This window comes from Lynx rufus, unplaced genomic scaffold (genome assembly GCF_022079265.1).
Source record: "Lynx rufus isolate CCGP_SWC_20201006 ecotype Redwood Valley unplaced genomic scaffold, mLynRuf1.p SCAF_18, whole genome shotgun sequence".
Lineage (NCBI taxonomy): Eukaryota > Metazoa > Chordata > Mammalia > Carnivora > Felidae > Lynx > Lynx rufus.
The window spans coordinates 41,274,326-41,293,592 of record NW_025814832.1 but is presented as its reverse complement, the minus strand read 5'-3'; the positions used below and the strand labels follow the sequence as shown (position 1 = coordinate 41,293,592).

Genomic DNA, 19,267 nt, shown 5'->3' with positions numbered 1-19,267 from the left:
CTGACCACAGGGCTGATTGCGACTGGCCTTGAGGTCCACTGAGACCCACAGATCATTTTCTCAGTCTTTCCCACAAAATGTTATCCCTGCTCTTCCTGTGCTGGGGGAGAGAGTGGAAGAGCAGCACCTTGAATTTTCTAGTTTTTTTAAACTCTTGTTCCTCCTTCCCCGGCTTCCCCCAAGACCTTTCCTTCTGTTGACTCTTAATAAAATCTGAGGGTCTGACCGGATATGGCTTGAGAAATGAAGGTTAAAAGGTGAGGTGACTTGAGTAAGGTCGTGAGTGTTGGCTGGGAGAGTATGCTCTGACATCTTCTCCCTCCTGACACTGAGCTAAACTTGTCGTGCAAAAAAGCCAAGTTCCAATCGCTGGTGAGAGGGAAGATGGCAATTCTAGAAACTTCTAGGAAACTGCCAAGATGGTCCTGGAGGCCCTGGTGGACAAAGGACAGAGGGCCTGGTAGAAGCCATCAGTTCCCTGGGGAGACACTGGGATGCTTTGGGCTGGGCAGGCAGTATCCTGGGGAGGGGCACTGCCATGGGCAGTGTGTGTGTGTGTGTGTGTGCAAATCTCAGACACACATGCATGTACAAGTTCCCCACTGGGACCGGGGCTTCTCTGCTTTAGCTGAGTTGGGACTGGGGTCAGGCCAGCTCCTGCCAGCTTCCTTGACTTGGGTTTGGGTTATTTCCCATGGGTGATAGGAGTCTCTATGTAGCTCTAGAAACTCAGACTCCCTAGAAGCTTGTCCAGCCCAACTGCTTCAATGCCCGTCAGGGCAACTGGCCCAGAGCCTAGGAGGGACTTAACCTGGGCTCTCAGTAGGATCTTTCCAGTCCAGGGTTCTTTTCATGGTATTGCATCGCCCCCAAGGGCCCCCACGAGAGGTTCCTACTGGTCACTGTGCTCACATCAGATATGCCCACATCAGAGGGCTGACTTGGCCTGGGTCAGAGCTCTGCCCTTCAAGGGATGGTGTATTCTTGAGGTCAAGACAGCGCATTCAGGTACCACGTTTCTCAAGGCCATGGGATCGGGCTGACGGGCCCTCCATAGCTCCACCTGCCCCCAGAGGGCTCACGAGGAAGACGCAATGCCCATGACGTTCCGTGTGCCCTGTGCCGGCAATGCCACTGCCCTCTGTCTGCCTGCAGGTCCCTGGCCCTGGGCCAGCAGTACACCTCGCTGGGCTCGCAGCCCCTGCTCTGCGGCTCCATCCCAGGCCTGGTCCCCAAGCAGCTGCGCTTCTGCCGCAATTACATCGAGATCATGCCCAGCGTGGCCGAGGGCGTGAAGCTGGGCATCCAGGAGTGCCAGCACCAGTTCCGGGGCCGCCGCTGGAACTGCACCACCATAGACGACAGCCTGGCCATCTTCGGGCCCGTCCTAGACAAAGGTACTGTCTCTGGGCTGAGTAGGAGGTGGGTGAGGGGCTAGATTGGGGGAGGGCATGAGGACACGTGAGCCTTCCACCTCAGCAGGCCTCAGTTCCCAGCCCAGGGTCCCCAGGAGAGGGCCATAAAGCCGGTCACGGCCCACAGTCTCCACAGGAGTGGGCGGGCTCCCTCTCTGGATGGATCCAGTTGGGTCACCTTGGCTGCCACACCTTCCCAGGTGCCACTGGAGGTTGAGCAGCCTGGAGATGCTCTGTCTCCTGAGATCCTAGGACAGGAGAGGTGGCCATGGCCTTCCTCCCCGCTCCCGGCTGCACAGTGGAGGGGGCAGGCCTTGATGTGGACAGTTGCGACATTTTGCCAACACTGTGTTAAGTGCTATGCAAATCTAGCTTTTGGGTGGGATGAGGGCATCACCACTTCTAGGTCCCTCCCTTCTAGAAAATTCTGGAGTTGAGGAAACTGCCTGGAGCTGGTGGCATTGCATTGCCCCCAAGGTTTCAGGGAGAAGATCCCGCTGGTCGCCATGTGCCCTGCAAGTTGGACGTGCCCAAGGACTGTGGAGGGGCTACTGGGCGTGCTGGTGTCCCGGTAACTTTCCAGCCCTCCTGCCACCCAGGAGTCTAACCCGCTGTACCTGAAATGAATGGGGTTCACCCAACTTGACTTCAAACATGACCAAAAGAGAGCGAGCGGTAGGGGGGCAACTGCTCCCAAGAAGGGGACTTTGGGGCTGTGAGTTCTGGGCTGAAGATGGGCAACTCTGAGGAACTGCAGTGTCCAGGAATGTAGTGACCCCAGCTGGCCTCCAAGGAGCCACCGCTCCCCCCCCCCCCCCTGCAGCAACTTGAACCCTCTGGACCACCACCAGGGCTTTGCCTTTGCCACCCAAATTGGTGAGCCTGGCCCTCCCTCCTTCTACAAAACTGTATTCATAGCCAGAAGGAAAAGGGATCTGAGAGCCAGGTGGATCTGACAGGGAGTGGGTGGCAAGTGGGGGGACGGAACCCTACATTGAGTGTGTCGTGCCCCCTTTACCTGTGTCTCAAGTGTGCTGAGTCGGTCTGACCTACAGGCCATTGTCAAGGGACAGAAGGGCAATTAGCGAATCAATGGATGATGGTTCTGTTTACGCTTCTATTACCAAAGCTAATTATTCCTTGTTTACATAAAAGGTTTGGCCTCTAATTGGGGCCAAGTGGCGGCGGTTTGCATTTCAAACCTGATCTTGCCGGTGTGTCGGTCTCACCGCCTTCCGGTGCCCCACCTCGGGCCAGGGAGCGCTTAATCAAACAGCCTGGCGTCTAGACGCGCTCCCCAAAAGCAAGACTCGCCTTCTGATTGCTTTGACCCTCTTGGGACGTTTGGCAATGAAAATCGGGCCCTTTGAGCTTATTCCCCATTCACGTCCGTGTTTAACGTTTTAAATCGCCGTTGTGGGTTCTGGTACCTGCCCCTTCAACATCCTAAATTGCAAGAGGGCAGTTTTGTGTTGGGCCGGGGCTGGGAGCTGGGTAACTTGCCCGAAACTCTAGGAATTTGATGAAGCCGAGGAGGGTCTGGGAAAAGGGCCCACGCACGCGCTGGCGCCCAGAGCCCGGGCCGTGAACCGGGTTCGAACCCTGCCCTGGGCTCCACGCTGGCGCGCGGCCCTTGGCCAGCCGCCAAGCCGTGCGGGCCGCCAAGAGTTAATTTCTACCACCTTCCGGCTTGGAGAGCCAGGGTGGCAGGGCCCGGTCCCCGGGGCGCGCCTCTTCCGCGGAGGCCGAGGCCCACTCCCCACGGGTTGGCCGGCCCGGGGACTCGCACCGCGCGCCCGTGGGGCGGGGGCCGCGGGGGTCGGCGGCCGGAAGGCGACGGGGCCGCGACGGCGGGGCGCGGGCGAGCCGGGGATCGCGTTCCGCGGGCGGGGCGGCGCGGGCGGCCCGGAGGGGCTTAGGCGGCTTGAAAGGGGCCCGAGCGCCGCCCCCCACCGCGCGGCCCGGCCCCGCGCCCGCTGCGGCCGCCGCGCCATTCACACGCCCTCTGGCCATTCGGCGCGGCGCGGGGGCGGGGGGGCGCCACTTCAATGGGGATTTCGCGGGCCGGCGCCGGGGCCGGGGGCGCGGCCCGGCCGCGGGAGCCGCCCGTTGCTACGCGGTGGCGGCCGGCCCGGCGGCCCGGGCCCGGCGGCCGCATTATGCGGGTAATGCGGTGTGACACCGCGCGAACAAAGGCGGATTGAGCGGCCCAGCGGGCCCCGCCGGACGGGGACCGGCACAGCGGGGCTGTCAGCGCCGCTCCCAGGCTAATCCCCGCCCCGCCCCCGCCGCCCCCGCGTCCCCGGGGCTGGGAACCGAGCGCGGCCCGGGGCCCGGGCGCCGCCGCCGCCGCCGCGAGAGGCCGCGGGCCCGGCCGGAAGCGAGGCGCTGGGTCCTCGGCGCCGCCGTCCCCGGGCCGCCCGGGGAGGGGGGGGGCTTGAACGGGGGGCGCGGAGAGCGGGGCGGTGGGGCTCGGGCCCCCGGCCTTGGTGGCTCGCGGCCGCGGTCCGCCTGGGCTGCGCGGGCTCGCTGCGCCGGCGGGGCGGTCCGTGGAAGCGGGACGGGCGGCTCCTCTGCAGGTGGCCCATGAGGCCACCAGGCTCCCCGCTTGTGTGCGGGGGGGGGGGGGGGGCGGGGGGCGGGCGCGATCTCCCTCCGCACTCAGGACAGCGAGCCTGGCTCCTAAGCTGGCCCGCGTGGCCTTGGGCAGGTCACCTCCGGTTCTGGGTGCCTCGCCCGCGGGGAGAGAGATAGTTGGACTGTCGTCTCCCAGGCCTTCGCCCCGTGGTCGTCAATGTCTGCATCTGTGAAACAGGCCTATGTTAAGACTTTCTGCCTCGTGGTTAAGAGGATTAAATGAGCTAACGCACCCGAAGGGCAGAATCTGGTGCATACTGAGAGCTCAAAGGTGGTTATCAGGATAAGGAGGCTAGGGGGACACCCCTAAGAATTTCTCCTTTCCCTTCACGGGACCCTGGGGCGGAACCAAGGGAACTGCCTTGTTTTCTGATCCTCCTGGTGGTGGTGGGCAGAGGGCTCGGGATGCAGGTCACTGCCGTCCTGGTCAGGAGGTCTGGTGACAGAGGGAACTTATACCCGTTTTACAGAGAGGGTAACTGAGGCTCAGAAAAGGAAAGGGTCTGCCCAAGGGCATCCTGACTACGTTTAGGTGGTGGGTTCCCAGGCTGCCCGCCCGCAGACCTCAGGCTCTCTCAGGAGTGGGGGCGCTCAGGCGTGTGCTGTGGTCTCTGGAATTTGGGCAGATGGAAGGCAGGGGGCCTGGGGCTAGGCCAGAGCAGGACTACTTTATCTCTTCAGCAACCTGCCAGAGCTATAGTACCCACCGCTGTTTTTAACAGCCTCGGCTTGGCCCTGTAGCAGGTGTTGAGGCCCCGAGTTGATCAGTTACTGCCCTGGGCCTCAGTTTGCTCATCTGTAAAGTGGGGGTACCTCAGAGACTGGGCCAGTCAAAGGGGGTCGGAAGGGCACCTAGGTTCCTCCCTCTGTCCTCGGGGCCTTCTTCCCGACTGGGGAGGTCGAGGCAGAGAGGCTGCCCCCCGGGACCCGGCCTGAGCAATGCCCTCCCCGCAGCCACCCGCGAGTCGGCCTTCGTGCACGCCATCGCCTCTGCCGGCGTGGCCTTCGCCGTCACGCGCTCCTGTGCCGAGGGCACCTCCACCATCTGCGGCTGCGACTCGCATCACAAGGGGCCGCCAGGCGAGGGCTGGAAGTGGGGCGGCTGCAGCGAGGACGCCGACTTCGGGGTGCTCGTGTCCCGGGAGTTCGCGGACGCGCGCGAGAACAGGCCGGACGCGCGCTCGGCCATGAACAAGCACAACAACGAGGCGGGCCGCACGGTGAGCTGCGGCCGCCCTCGCCCCGACCCTGCCCGGTACCCCTTTTCTGCCCCTCCCGGCTGGCCCCACCCCTGCCCCACCCTACCCTTCTGGTGCTTCTTGTACATGCGGGCTCCCTGCTCTCCTCTTTCCCCCTGGTGGAGCCTGTCACCCCCCCCCCCCCCGCCACCACCACGCCCCACAATCACCCCTTCCGTTCACCCTCCGTTCTCCTTGGGCTGTTCCCCTGCGCGCCCGCCCGCCCACCTTCCCCAGGGGTGCGTCAACTCGGGAGTGTGGCGGCCCCGTGGCGCAGGTACCCGCCAGCCCATCCAGTGCGCTTGGGCAGCCTGTGCAGGGCTGTGAAGACCGGTGGGCTTGGCTTTGAGTTCAACCTCCACCCCTTCCTCTGGTGGTTTGACCTAGGGCGAGTCACTTACGCTCCCAGCCTCAGTTTCCCCATCTGTTAAACGGGGATCACAATCCCTATTTCCTGCAGCTTTGGAAAATGGCTGCGATTTCTGCCAATGCTTGGGCTGTGAAGGGGAGGGAGACGATGGTCATCGTTTTTAGGTCCGCACCTCGGTCCCCAATCCGTTGTCTTCCCGGCACCCAGTAGGCTCGGAGAAGGCTCCAGGGATGGGGGTGGGCGGGGGCAGAGTGGGAGGGCCTAGGTGTACTCCCAGGTGGGGTCGTTCCGGGGGCCAGCTGCCACTCCTCTTCCCCAGACCATCCTGGACCACATGCACCTCAAGTGCAAGTGCCACGGGCTGTCAGGCAGCTGCGAGGTCAAGACCTGCTGGTGGGCCCAGCCCGACTTCCGCGCCATCGGCGACTTCCTCAAGGACAAGTACGACAGCGCCTCCGAGATGGTGGTGGAGAAGCACCGCGAATCCCGCGGCTGGGTGGAGACCCTCCGCGCCAAGTACGCGCTCTTCAAGCCGCCCACCGAGAGGGACCTGGTCTACTACGAGAACTCCCCCAACTTCTGCGAGCCCAACCCCGAGACGGGCTCCTTTGGCACCAGGGACCGGACTTGCAATGTCACCTCCCATGGCATCGATGGCTGCGACCTGCTCTGCTGTGGCCGCGGCCACAACACGAGGACGGAGAAGCGGAAGGAGAAATGTCACTGCATCTTCCACTGGTGCTGCTACGTGAGCTGTCAGGAGTGCATCCGCATCTACGATGTACACACCTGCAAGTAGGGAGCCAGGTAGGGTGGCGGGGTGGGGAGCGGGGGAGGGGGGGCAGGGGGCAGGGAACTGGATTTGCCCCTCGCCCCTTCTCCAGCAGCCTGCTTCTATTCCTGAGTCACCCAAGGCACACAAGTTTCCAGGGACGAATTAGGAAGCCAGGATTTCCCAAGCTTCGGTGGCAATGATCCTTGGACCGCTTTCCTGCGCGGATTGCCCAAAGCACAGATAACCGCGAGAGTGTGCACACAAGGCGGCAAGCAATTGATTAACATTTGTATACAAGTTAGTCACTTATGAGCCAGGTCAGACTTTTGCGTGGCCACTGGCTGTCATTGCTGAGCATCTGTGGCGCCAGAGGAGGGACGACACTGGGGTTGGAAGCCAGGACACCTGACTTCTGGTCCCAGTGTTGCCCTGTTCCAGGAACTCCCTAATTTCCTGTTCTTCCGCTTTCGTGGGTCTCCGTTTCCTTACCGTAAAACAAGGGGGTTAAAATACTTGACATAGCAGGCCAAAGATCCTCTTTTACCCCCGGGGCAGAGTCATTTTTGCATCCACCTTGAACGGAGAGGGCAAGTTTTTGCACAAGCATAAATCCTACCGACCTGGAGGAGGTGGGTGGGGGGAAGCGGTGTATGTAAGCCCATATCCTGACAGATCTAAAGCTTGGGTGGGGCGGGGGCACTCTGAGCGAGTTTATGGAAGGGGATGGGGAGGAGGAGGGATTCAAGTTCAGAGTGATGGTGGTGAGTAATCAAGGGATCAAAGGCTGGTGGATTATGTTCCCAAGCTTCCCAGAGGTGGCCTGCGTGGGAGACACGCAGGTGCCAGGCCCCTGTGTCCATAGGTCCCCAGCATAGTTCAGGACCGATGGAGGGTGGTCCTCGAGTCTTGGAGGTGGAAGGGCTGAGGCCACTATGCCCCTTCTCCCTCTTCTCTGCCCTGAGAGGGAGCCTAGTCTATAAAGTCATGAGCTCTGGTCCAGCTGCCACCGCTTGCCGGCCGGGGGGGGACCAAGACAAGAGCGTTTTTACAGAGCTGCCTCCTTATCTGCCATCCTCCCCGGAGGTGCTGTGGGGGACCAATGAAAGGACACTGGGGACAGTGCTTGGTTCACTGCAAAGAACTTGCCTGCCTGGATCATCCCCTCACCCCCCCTCCCGGGGGCAGGGCAGGAAAGAGCACCCCACCAGGTGATGCAATTCCCCAGAGGGCACTTCAGAGCTGGTGGCGCACGTCTAGGCTGTGCAGGCCTGGGGGCGGGGCCGGGCCTCCCTGAGGCTTGGGGGAACCCAGATCATGGTCATGGGGAGAGCTCTGGGTGAAGGGGACTCACTCAGCCCATCTGCGAGGCCCCTCCGTGGAGCTCAGGTTACGACCTGGCCGGGATGGAGCCCGGAAAGGCAGCGGGAGGCACTTGGAAGTTGGTGGTACTTTCTTGGTGTCTGAGTAAGTGCAGTGTGGCCACTGGAAAGAGGACAGAGGTGGCTCCAGCTCCATCACGTACCAGCCGTGGAACCCCAAAGCCCAGCGTCCCCATCTGTGCAGTGATGGTGGGAGCCTAACATAAGTGTCGTGAGGCTCAAATGAGCCACCAGGGGTGTATGTTTGTCTGAATCTCCTACTAACAGAGAGGGACAGAGGCCATCAGAGAGCCGTGACATGAGGGTGTCTTCATGCGGTGAGATGGTGTCATCACCTGGCCAAGTTTCATTTCTTGCTTCTCACGATAGAAGAGTTAGCGACCGTGAGAGAGCTCACAGGCCCATTGTAGCATGGCCACTATGGCCAGAGGCAACATGGTGTCCCCACCATCAAGCAGGACGTGGCCATTCTGAGAGGGAGCTTTGGGGAAGTCAGAATTTCAGAACGCTCACACTGGACATCTGTCTGGCTTACCCATTGCCGGGGTCGGAACACTGAGCCCAGGTCTCTGCCTCCAGGAAGCTTCGTGTGTGGCAACTGCAGAGGCCGTAGCAGCAGCAGCCCAGGTCCCATCAGTGGCTCTAGGGGGCTCTAGGGGGTCGTTGGTTCAGACCCGCAGCTGCGTCCCAGCACGTCCCCTCCTCCAGGTGGGCAGCCAAGAAGAGCCATCTGCCAAGCAGAGAAGGAGGTGTCTTGACCCTCAGGCTCCAGAAAATCCCCTGCCTTCCGCCCCTGGGGTTAGTACTGACCCTAAGAGGTATCAGTACATCTGCAGCCCTCTTTTCTCCCATTTCTGAAGTAGAATAGTGTTTTTTTCCAGCCTTATAAAAGTGCTACGTAGACACGTTTTCAAGATGCCACGTCTAGGTAGATCGGGTCCCCAGGCCCCTCCTCTCCGGTCACTCTGGAGCCCTTGCTCTGGGACGAGTGGAGGACTCTCTCCCAATGTGGTGCCCTTTGAACAAACACTCTACTTGTTGAGTGATTTGGGACGAGCTGTTGAGCTTCTCTGTGCCCTGGCTCCCTCGTTTGTGAACTGGGGACAAGAGCCAGTCCCTCACGGGGTCGTCGTACGGCTGTATACACAGGGCCTGGCACATGGTCCGAGGAGGCGGCAAAGATTCCCAGGCTAAGCAGAGCCGACCTCCGAGAGCGACTTCCCCCAAGCCTGCTGCTTGATCAGAAGCCACAGGCCCAAGATTGGCTGAGACCTGGTTATCTCTCCCGTCGTTTCATCCACACTGACGCCATGGGCAAGATGGGAACTTTCAAGACAGGCCGGCAGGGACATGTGCCCTCCACCCGCTGGGTGGGGAGCGAGCCCCAGTCAAATGGCTTTCTACCACAGGAAGGCCAGAGATTCCTGGGCCCCCCTGGGTGGGGAAAACATCTTCTCCATTGCTTGTAGCTTCTGGGTCTCATGCTTTACCCCTCGTTTCCTCCCTTGGCAAGTACCGGGTTTATTCCTTGTTATTCAGATGTTGTGAGCCCAGTAAGCTGGACAGGTCTCTGGACAAGAGTCAGGTGGCCTGGCTGGCCCCAAGTGCTGGATCCGTCACTAACTTGCTGCAAAACCTTGAACATGTCCCTTTAATCTGGCTGAGCCTCGGTTTCTGCCCCCGGAAAATAATCTTCCCTTGGTCTTGTCAGCTCCCTGAGGAGTGGAGGGTTGATCGGGGATGCCCACGAAAGCGCTTTGGGGCTCAAATCCTTTATGAGACAGAAGTACACAAATGAGTAAGATGTGCACTTTGGTGCTCTCCTGAGAAGGAATTATTCGCGGTTAATTAAATAGACGTGCTCCTGTGTGGACGGCTCATCATCAAACTATCGGTGCGACAGGGAAGCACAGGGCACGGGTCCACTCTCGGTGGGAATGGGGCGGGGGGGCTAGACTGGCAGGGTTCCCCCGGGGTCTACACAGGGCAGATTCTTGCAAGAGGACAGCTGCCCACGCCCGGGCTCCCTGCTGCCTGAGCTCCCAGCTAGAAGGTGGGGCAGGTAGGATTTGGATCCACATCGGTGGTGGCTAAAGCCCTACCGTTCCTGTTTAAATCTCGCACCCTTCCTCAGCGGCAGGCCCCAAAAGCAGAGGAGGGCAGGGGGTATGGAAAAGCCACTTAAGTGCCCCCGTTAGCCCCCGGGCACACGAGAAGTGTCGAGAAGCGTCGAGGTCGCCTGTCATCAGCCTCGGATCTCAGCCCCCCAACGGGTGGTTTCTCTGAGAAAGGCATTGCGTCTCTTAATTCTTCCTCTTTGTTTTCCAAAGGGCAGTGGGAACGGGTGAAGTGTGTGGCTGGGCAGATTCACCGAAGTCCCATGGGAAGCAGGACCTGGAGCCGGGCTCAGCCCTCAGCACCAGACAGCAAGGAACCCGGACTGTTGCCAGACGCCCGTGCGGTAAATTACCTGGACCCGAGCCGCCCGCTGACGGGGAGGCCCCCCTCGCGCTCTCTCTTAAGTCTCTCACCCTGCTCTGGATGGTGTGTGGTTTTTAAAGAAGGGGCTTTCTCTTTAGTTCTCTAGGGTCTGATAGGAACGGACCCCAGGCTTCTCTTTGCACATGTTAAAGAAAATAAAAAATGGAAAAAAAAAAATTCTACTCCGACAGAACAGGCTGGGCTACCGTGAGCTCTCTGCCCGGTGGTGAAGACTTCAGCACGGGCAAGATTCTGTTTCCAGACCGCTCCTTCTGGTGATGCGCCAAGACGCCCGTGAGGTGGGAGTTACGAAGTAGGACAGACCCCTGCAGTCTCCTTTTCTCCGTCTCCTCCTGTGCAAATCTGATGTCCTTCCACATTCTGACAAAAGCCATAGGTTGAGCTAGGATAAAGTGGTAGGGAGGCCCAAGGCGATTGTGGGAGTAGGATTTTGAGTTTCGAAGAACCAGGAGCGCTGGGTGGCCTGGTAAGCTGTTTGAAAGGCAGCCGTGTGTTCTGTCTCGTTTTCTCTGTAACCCGGTTCTGCACAAGAGGCTCTTAGGACCTGCAGTCAGAGCCGCTCCCCCTCTTGTTGCCCATTCTGCGGTTTCCACCAGTAACGCGGGATGGTGGGGTTGTTTTGCTTGTTTTGTTTTTGTTGGTTTTCAGAGGATGATGTAAATAGGTTATGTTTCAAGGGGGCCGGCCTTCTGCAGCTCCAGTAGCTTCCTAAAGCAACAAGTGGTACCTTTAGACGGGGCCGTTCAATCCCTCCCAGCCCGGCTCACCGGCAGATTCTCCACAAAAACAAGTCCAGGTAGAGTGGCTGGGAGTCTAGGCCACCTTGGTAGAAGTTAGACAAAGGGTCAGGGAGTGGCGATCTGGTCCCGAAGTTCCAATTTGGTGACTCGTAGACGGGGGAGGGGGCCGGGGGGGGGGGTTAAAAGTCGCTCCTTCATCTCCTCTCTGAAGCAGACACGTCTTCTGGCCTCCTTTTCTCTCTTTGGCCTGTGTGGGTAAACAGAAGCGCCGAGTTCTTTAACACGCACCCTCCGGCCTCGCCTGCACGCGGACACCACACCCATCCGCGCAGTTACCAAGGAAGGATCAGGGTTGGGTGTCCGAAGCGGGGCAAGCGGTCACTCGGTCCCTCGGGTAAAGCCTCTCACGGCCGAGTTCCCCTTGCTCTTTGCTGGTCCTCTGGCGCGTCCTGAAGGAGGCTAGCAGAATGGAGGCAGGCGGATCGGACAGTATGAATCGATGCAGCTGTGTCTTAAGGAGAATCGGGAAGAATAGTCCAGAACAAAGTCGTTTCTTCCTTTTCTCCCTTCTCTCTCTGGTCTGCCTCACGCTGACCTAAGTTTCCGGGGTCTTCCCGCTTGCCCAGGCAGGCTTGCCGCCACCATCTAGAAGCCATGCCCGCCCTCTTGAATCCGCTGGCAACGAGCCCTGATAAAGATCCACACCCCATCCCCTCTCCAGAGAGTCTGAAATGCCCCTCCCCACCTCACCTTAGACTGAAGTTTTAAATCATGTCAACCAGATGATGCTTGCTTTATGTGAGAATTATTTCAGCAGAATGGATACAAATTTTCAAAAACAGTCTTTTCATATCTATGTATTCTATATTAAAAGTGATAAAGTCATGTTTCTGGGGCGTATTCAAGTAGCTGACAAGTAATTATTTAATAATAGTACATTGAGTGCATTGTAATTATTCTTGCCGTAGTCAGGTAATAGTATCCAACAGAAATTTCCTACCAACCTGCTGTATCCAAAGTTTTGTAAAAAGTTGTAGAAGTTGTTGATCTTTTTGATTTTATATTCAAAAAGTCTCTTTTTATAAATATTATTTATTATACAATGTATATACCTTTGAGTTAACTAAGATTATATATTATATAAATATATATATATTTGGAGAAAATATATTTCATCATGCAGTTTTTTTCTGTTAAGTCATTAAAGAGAAGGTAAACAAACTTAAAACGGATACATTGTACCGTGTGTGGAGTTTCCAGATTAATGCTCAGGAGGTCGAGAGTATCCGATTCTGGATGTGCTGGCCTCCACCTGCACCCTTAAGTTAGTGCCCCAAATCAAAGCCATTCCCTCTGTTCTCTAAGCGGGATCATCGGAGACATCAGGGACAGTAGGTCTGATCCACTGCAGGGCTTTCTTACAGGCTTACTTTGCTCTAAGTCAACATCCAACAGATAATTCCCAGTTTTGCAAGTAAGCAGTTGGGCGCTAATGCTTTTCATAGACTCAGGCACCTCCACTGCACAAATTAATGTCACAGACACTCAGAGATGTGGCTCCAGGCCAGCAGACCACGGGGTTGGTTAATCCTTTCCTCACCCATGTTTTCAACTCCATTTATTGGGAAAATAGGATTTGCTCTATTGAAAATGAAACTTGACTGGAAATGGCTCCCCCCGCTGCTAGCTAATCTACAGAAGGGGTAGGTGGGTCAGGAAGATGAAGTGGTGTGCCCTAGCCTCTGGGTGGCCTGGAACAGGTGTCATTTGCAGCTTGAGATGGGGCAAAAAGGACTCCCCAGTGGGCACGCTCTGGGAAGGGCATTCTCTCCTCAAAACGCTGCTTCAAAAGGACTCACCTGAGACTCCCAAGCAATGCTTTCTCAACAGTGAGAGGCTATAACTCGGTTTTATGACAATAGACGATCCTTTGGTCTTCAGACCTACCCATAAAATGTCACCTTCGGTTTATGTAGCACGGCTAAAATGCTTTTGCTTTTCCTTTCTCCTGATTTACCTTTATTAGAAGCAAATCTTACTCATCTCACTGCATAGAAAAACATAAAAATAAAGCGGTCTGCCCTGTGTGGTGGTGACGGGCTGTCTCGTGCTACAGTTCAGGCCTCTAACCTTCGATTAGGAATGGCTACTACAAGTTCATGAATTTTACTGTGCCCGTTACGTGTCTTTATTTAGTCCCTGAAAAGCTTAAACCACAAAAATGGTGGTATCGGCGGCACAAGAAATCGGACGTGGAAAGTATACGGAAATCTCTGTATCTTACAGCCCTGCTCATCTTGTACTTTAACTTTGACAGAAAGCCAATACTCATCTACCCCAGCATTCTGGGTATTTTTTTTTTTTTTTAACCTAGAAGATTGCCAAATATTTAAATGGTCCCTATTCATACTTACCAAGGCCATTTGTAATCCTTTCTATGATTAATCATATACTATGATTAAAGAGAACACAGTTTATTGCAGTGCTTGAACGTTCAGTTTCTCCATAAGTATAAATACTAATAAACATCTAAAAACAAGAGGAAGTTTTAAAAAAATAAAGATCCAAGGGGCGCCTGGGTGGCTCAGTCGGCTAAGCGTCCGACTCTTGATTTCGGCTCAGGTCATGATCTCACAGCTCTGTGAGACAGTGCAGAGCCTGCTTGGGGTTCTCTCTCACGCCCTCTCTTTCTGCCCCCCCCCCCACTCGTGCGCTCTCTCTCAAAATAAATAAACTTAAAAAAAAATCTTTGGGCCACCTGGGTGGCTCAGTCAGCTGAGTGTCTGACTTCAGCTCAGATCATGATCTCATGGCTTGTGGGTTTAAGCCCCATGTTGGGCTCTGTGCTGACAGCTCAGAGCCTGGAGCCTGCTTTAGATTTTGTGTCTCCATTTCTCTCTCTCTCTGCCCCTCCCCTGCTTGCGCTCTCTTTCTCTCTCTCTCTCAAAAATAAATATTAAAAAAAATTTTAACCTTTAAAAAAAAAAGATCTGAAAGAGACAATATAATGAGATTCCTTTCAAAGCAGTATTTTATGAAAAAAGGGAAGAAAATGTGTGCATTCAAGGCTGAGGGGAAGAAGAACAAATAAAGGCAAAGGAAAGGCAGAGAAAAGCAGGGGGAGAGATGGTGGTGAGGCTATTCTAGGTGCATCCAGTGACGGTATCCAATGGTCCCTGGTAGATCCAGGCCACCCTGGGTATGTGGATGGACACGTAAGCTGCAGGTGATCTACATACACACAGGTGAAGTTAATGCAGCAAAATTTATGGTTACTCCGCTGTCATCAATTCTCTTAGCTTAACAGAGAACTTTCTAGGAGGCAAAGAGTTACCTTACCATTAATCTTAAACTCCCCAAATAGTGGGACAAAGTCAGTGGTGTGGAGAGACCGTATGCTGGGAAAATTTCAAACATGAGTCCTCCTTGCAAATTCTGTCTTCACGGCTCGGGATTCTTGCCCCTCACAGGTGCTCTGTGCTGCATTGTAAGGCCACATTGTCCGCACAGCACACGGCCTCTGTGGGCGCAGCTCCAGGGCCCAGTCTCAGCACCGCTTGCCAGTGGAGGAGAAACTTAGATCATTTTGCAGGAACTTCTGAAATTTACATGTGTTTTTGAACTTTCATCCACACCTTCCCCAGTGTCGTCTTTGACGAGGCTTATGAATCAAGCGGCCAGGCGAGGAGCATGAAATCTTGCTTTCACCTTTTGTGCTTGGGCTGGGCTGGTTGTTGATTGCTGACTCGGTGCTTCAACAAGTCTGTTAACCAGGACTTCATGATTTACACACTCGAATCTACTCCATGACTTGCTGTGGAAACTTAAAGCGGAGGCTGTTCACTGCAGGTTTTGGGACATGAAAAGACAGCCTTAAGGCAAACCATGTTTCAGATTTTAGCCACCATTATGGTTTTTCTGTTATATCCTTTTAAAGGTATTTGAGTGAAGATGTACAAATAACAGAAAGGAGGAGATAGCCTTTTTTTGAAGTTTTAATTACATTTTCTGACAAAAACTAGCCGGTTCACAGTGGATCCATATGTGAAGAAACCCAAGGCAGGAGCTGGCTGCAGTCTCCTTTGCTTTGTCACTAAGCCTGTGACCTCAGACCCTCTCTTGCTCTGCCCAGCACAGTTCTGGGATAACTTCAAGACCCCACCTTCTCGAGGCTACACAGGGACCAGGGTGGCCTAGGGTCCTCCTAGGAGGTATAGACAACTCCTGGCGAGCTGATCCTGCTGTCAGAGAGGCTCTGAAACGGACCTCTTCCCACTGAGCCTTGCTGATTCTCTGAGCTGCCTTTCATCCCAGCCTGGTCCACCTCTGAAGATTGGGCTTTTAGACTAAGAGATCCTATAGCTCAGAAAAATGAAAAAGGATGCAGGATTCCAAAATGAAACAGGTGAAGAAATCCCACTGAGAGTGTCTGAATCCCTTGGTTTGTGCATTTCTCAGGAAGAAGTAATTCTGCAAAACAATTTTCTTTTCTGGAGTATTCCTAACCCATTTATAGCTTTGGTATAACTTGTTTTTTAATAAGGTGCAAATAAGTAAAATAAGTATGGGGGTTCTTGTTGCGCATTAACATCTGAAAATATGCTAGTGATCTATTTTTCTTTTTAAATGACTATACTTCCCTAAATAGTGAAAATCAGTTTTTTTTTAATGTTTATTTTTAAGAGAGAGAGAGAGAGAGAGAGAGAGAGAGCAAGCAGGGGAAGGGCGGAGAGAGAGAGGGAGACACAGAATCGGAAGCAGCTCCAGGCTCTGAGCTGTCAGCACAGAGCCCAAGGCAGGGCTCGAACTCACAAACCGTGAGATCATGACCTGAGCTGAAGTTGGACGCTTAACCAACTGAGCCCACCCAGGTGCCCCAAACCAGAGATGTTTAAATAAAAAACAATCCATCTCCTTAGACTAGTTGTAACAAAGCAAGGAGGGGCTCTTCTGAGCCCCCTCTTCTTCACACATTCCTATCAGTCATACACACTGTTTCATACAAAATACTGGTCTACAGAATGTTTTCAAGTATAGATATTCTTTATTGCATTCCTTCATTTGCATTAAACAATATATTTATATTTTTCAATATAGTTTTGGACAAAACACCAAGAAATCAACCTCATTTAACAAGAGACATAAGTTAATACAATGTGTGCTGCTTTCACAGGAAGAGAAAAGAGGCAAGCTGTAAAACAGATAAGGGAATCCAAGATACTGGCCACCGGGAATCACAGAATTTCACAATACAATCCACTTTTTAAAAAGCCACAAAATAAGCTAGGGGTGAAAACCCAAAACAAGATAGATAGGACACTGAAGTCAACCAAAAATACATAGATGGCAAGATCTGGAGACAATTTGCCTTCTACCACGGGGACAAATGACAGAGCTACACCCAAGTGCCACTGTGGCAACAAGTCCCTGGGCGGCGTAAAGCCCCTTCAGATGGATTCTGATTGCCTGTCCCTGCGTTTTAAGCAGCAGTGGGGAGAGAGTGGCCTGCTCTGTAAGTCTCATCACAAATATGATGACCTAATTAATTCCTTTTGACTCCGTTATAAGACAAACCACGGGCTCTCCTTCCCTTTGGAAGAAGAGTGTAGAGGGTAAAGGAAATGTGTTAAATGTACTGGAATGGATGTTAAAAGACTCAGAGGGCAAGGGCTAGAAAACAGTGTCTTCTGGAGAAAAGTGTTTTATTTAACAGATACTAGATAGTACAGATGGTTTAAAATAAAGGGAGGATAAATTCTAAGTTGTTAAGCTAAGGATACTAATAAGCCTTTAATATTACAAAGAACTGTCCCATTTAGAATTGGACACTAGTAACGTGCTGAAAGTTTATAAATGATTTTATTGTAACGACTCCTTTCTTTTTAGGGGTGTATGCTTTTTCCACATGGGTCTTTAACAAGTCTTGAACAACAAGCTACCAAGCGGTAACGGTTAGCAGATCTCTTACCACAGAGCAAGTCAGTAACATTGAGGATATGCCACGGCCAACACAGTAATAATCAGACTTCCTATTAAGAAAGACCTTTTGACTGCAACTTGGAAACATCTCTGAAAATGACTGAGAACAGCATTTCGAAATTCAAAGCCCTGTTCCTTCAGGCAAAGATAACCACCAGTTTTCTGGGAGAACCTAAACCAAATACCCAAGTACCTTTAGTATTAGCACAGGGGAGTTGTAAGATAATCCCTTTGAACCCACACTTCCAGTCACTCTTCCTGGTTTACATCTAGAAAGTCTTCCTTCTGAGAAGCCAAGTGTTGTCTTGGAACATTGTTACGTTTACTGAGGGGGTTGGGTGGCGATGGCGGTGGGGAGCTTAAAACGTGTAGTGTTCACAAGTGTAGTACATCACCCGCACTTAAAGACCGAGGAAGAAGAAATCATCTTAGCTTGCACAGAAAGGTAAGCACAGCATTCTAAAGCGAATTTGTACCTTCCACAAAACAGCAGAATATCTGAGTAAGCACAAGGGAGGGAGTTTTATTGCACTAATCATGCAGAGTGAGCACGTGTTGAAGGTAGGGACTGTTTCACTTTGTCCAGGATCTTGAGTTGAGTGAAGATCCCAGGCCATCTTCACCTTGGTCACTTCCCTTGGTCACTGTGTGTGTGCAAAGAGTCCGTTTTCAAAGTCAAGGGGGCTACTGAAAAAGAAATACCCAAAACAAACAAACAAAAAACCAGATGAGGGTCTACAAAAAACCATGCGTCACAAAATCACTAAAAGCTTCTTAATGGTTTTTCTACGTTTTTCACTATGCATTTGCTATTAGATAAGCATTTCACAAAAGAAAACGGTCATAGCCCCATGCATTTAAAAGCAGGCTCCAATAAATATGTACCATTGAGTTTTTTCCTGCATTGTGACAAGGAAGTTTTGCGAAGCAGGACAAGGAGAACAAACCAACAGAACAACCAATTTCCTTGCTTGGTCTCTCAGGCCTACAACACAGTGAAGAACTCTAATAAATGGAAACAAAGTTGTCCAAGAAAGGTTGAGAATTCAAATTTATACGCACTGTAGAGCAAGTCTTAGAACAGGCAGTGGAATTTAACAGAGTGGTTAAGTCTGGCTGACGTTCTTAAGTGTTGCATGTACTTACGCTCCTTCTTCTCTTAAGAGGGCCAAGAATTTTCTCACACGGTATTCGGGATCCATCTAAACACAACAGAAGAAATAAAGAAGATGGGTTAATGGTACCTTCTAATAACTATGCACTTCACGCCAAGGAAATGCGTGGTTTCATACTTCCTCCAGCGCTCTGCTGAGTCACAGAAATGTGTTAACCTGCTCCCTGACCAGCATTCTGACACACAGCGAAGCCGATGACCTCATTCCAGAGGAGTGAGCGGGATTTCCAAGCAGACAATTGCTGGGCATGAGGTTCCAAATGACCCAGCTGGTCATTCCCAGGCACCTCAGCTGAGTGTCCCGTTAGCTAGCACTGTGTAAGAGGACACGTGTGAGAGCAGACAGTGGCCACTCTTGGGGGGCTCAAAGGGCATCCAAGTCATAGAACTTATTATGCAAGTATATAAAACTGAGACCAAAAAAACCAAAATTAAAAAAACAAAAAAAAAAAAGGTGAGACCAAACTTAAAACCAATTGAGGGTGACTAAAAAGTAGCCTACCATCTATTCACGATTGACACGTTAGCTTTTCTTAGCCTTGGTCTCCCTCACATGGTTTCTTCTTTGCAATTAATTAAAAAAAAATTGTGCTGGGGCGCCTGGGTGGCGCAGTCGGTTAAGCGTCCGACTTCAGCCGGGTCACGATCTCGCGGTCCGTGAGTTCGAGCCCCGCGTCGGGCTCTGGGCTGATGGCTCAGAGCCGGGAGCCTGTTTCCGATTCTGTGTCTCCCTCTCTCTCTGCCCCTCCCCCGTTCATGCTCTGTCTCTCTCTGTCGCAAAAATAAATAAACGTTGAAAAAAAAATTAAAAAAAAAAAAATTGTGCTGAAAGTAAAAAAAGGAAGAGTGGGGCTGACTCCCCTAACGTGACGCCTGGATAATCTGGGTCTCCTGAAAGAAAAGCATCACACATGGGGCACCTGGCTGGCTCAGTCAATGGAGCATACAACTCTTGATCTCCGGGTTGTGGGTTCGAGCCCTGCACTGGGTGTAGAGATTACTTAAAAATAATATCTTAAAAAAAAAAAAAAAAAAAAAGGCATCATGAGTCCAGGTGA

General features: G+C 53.3%; 2 protein-coding genes across 2 annotated transcripts in view; one reads left to right on the top strand and one right to left on the bottom strand.

Moving 5' to 3' along the window:
* Positions 1-419: 419 nt before the first annotated feature.
* On the top strand, positions 420-12,163 carry WNT3 (Wnt family member 3). The gene is made up of 5 exons (XM_047080444.1): positions 420-460; positions 1,156-1,397; positions 5,007-5,272; positions 5,980-6,467; positions 10,145-12,163. Exons 1-4 carry the CDS (start codon positions 420-422, stop codon positions 6,457-6,459), a joined length of 1,029 nt encoding a protein of 342 aa, XP_046936400.1. The 3' UTR covers positions 6,460-6,467; positions 10,145-12,163.
* A 3,915-nt stretch (positions 12,164-16,078) lies between these two features.
* NSF (N-ethylmaleimide sensitive factor, vesicle fusing ATPase) overlaps positions 16,079-19,267 on the bottom strand; it is a 149,381-nt gene continuing 146,192 nt past the window's right edge. Inside the window, exons 20-21 of the mRNA XM_047081689.1 lie at positions 18,182-18,237; positions 16,079-17,722 (exon numbers count right to left, since the gene is read on the bottom strand). Of these exons, the coding sequence (XP_046937645.1) occupies positions 17,677-17,722; positions 18,182-18,237 (102 nt within the window). The 3' untranslated portion in view covers positions 16,079-17,676. The remainder of the gene's footprint in view (positions 17,723-18,181; positions 18,238-19,267) is intronic.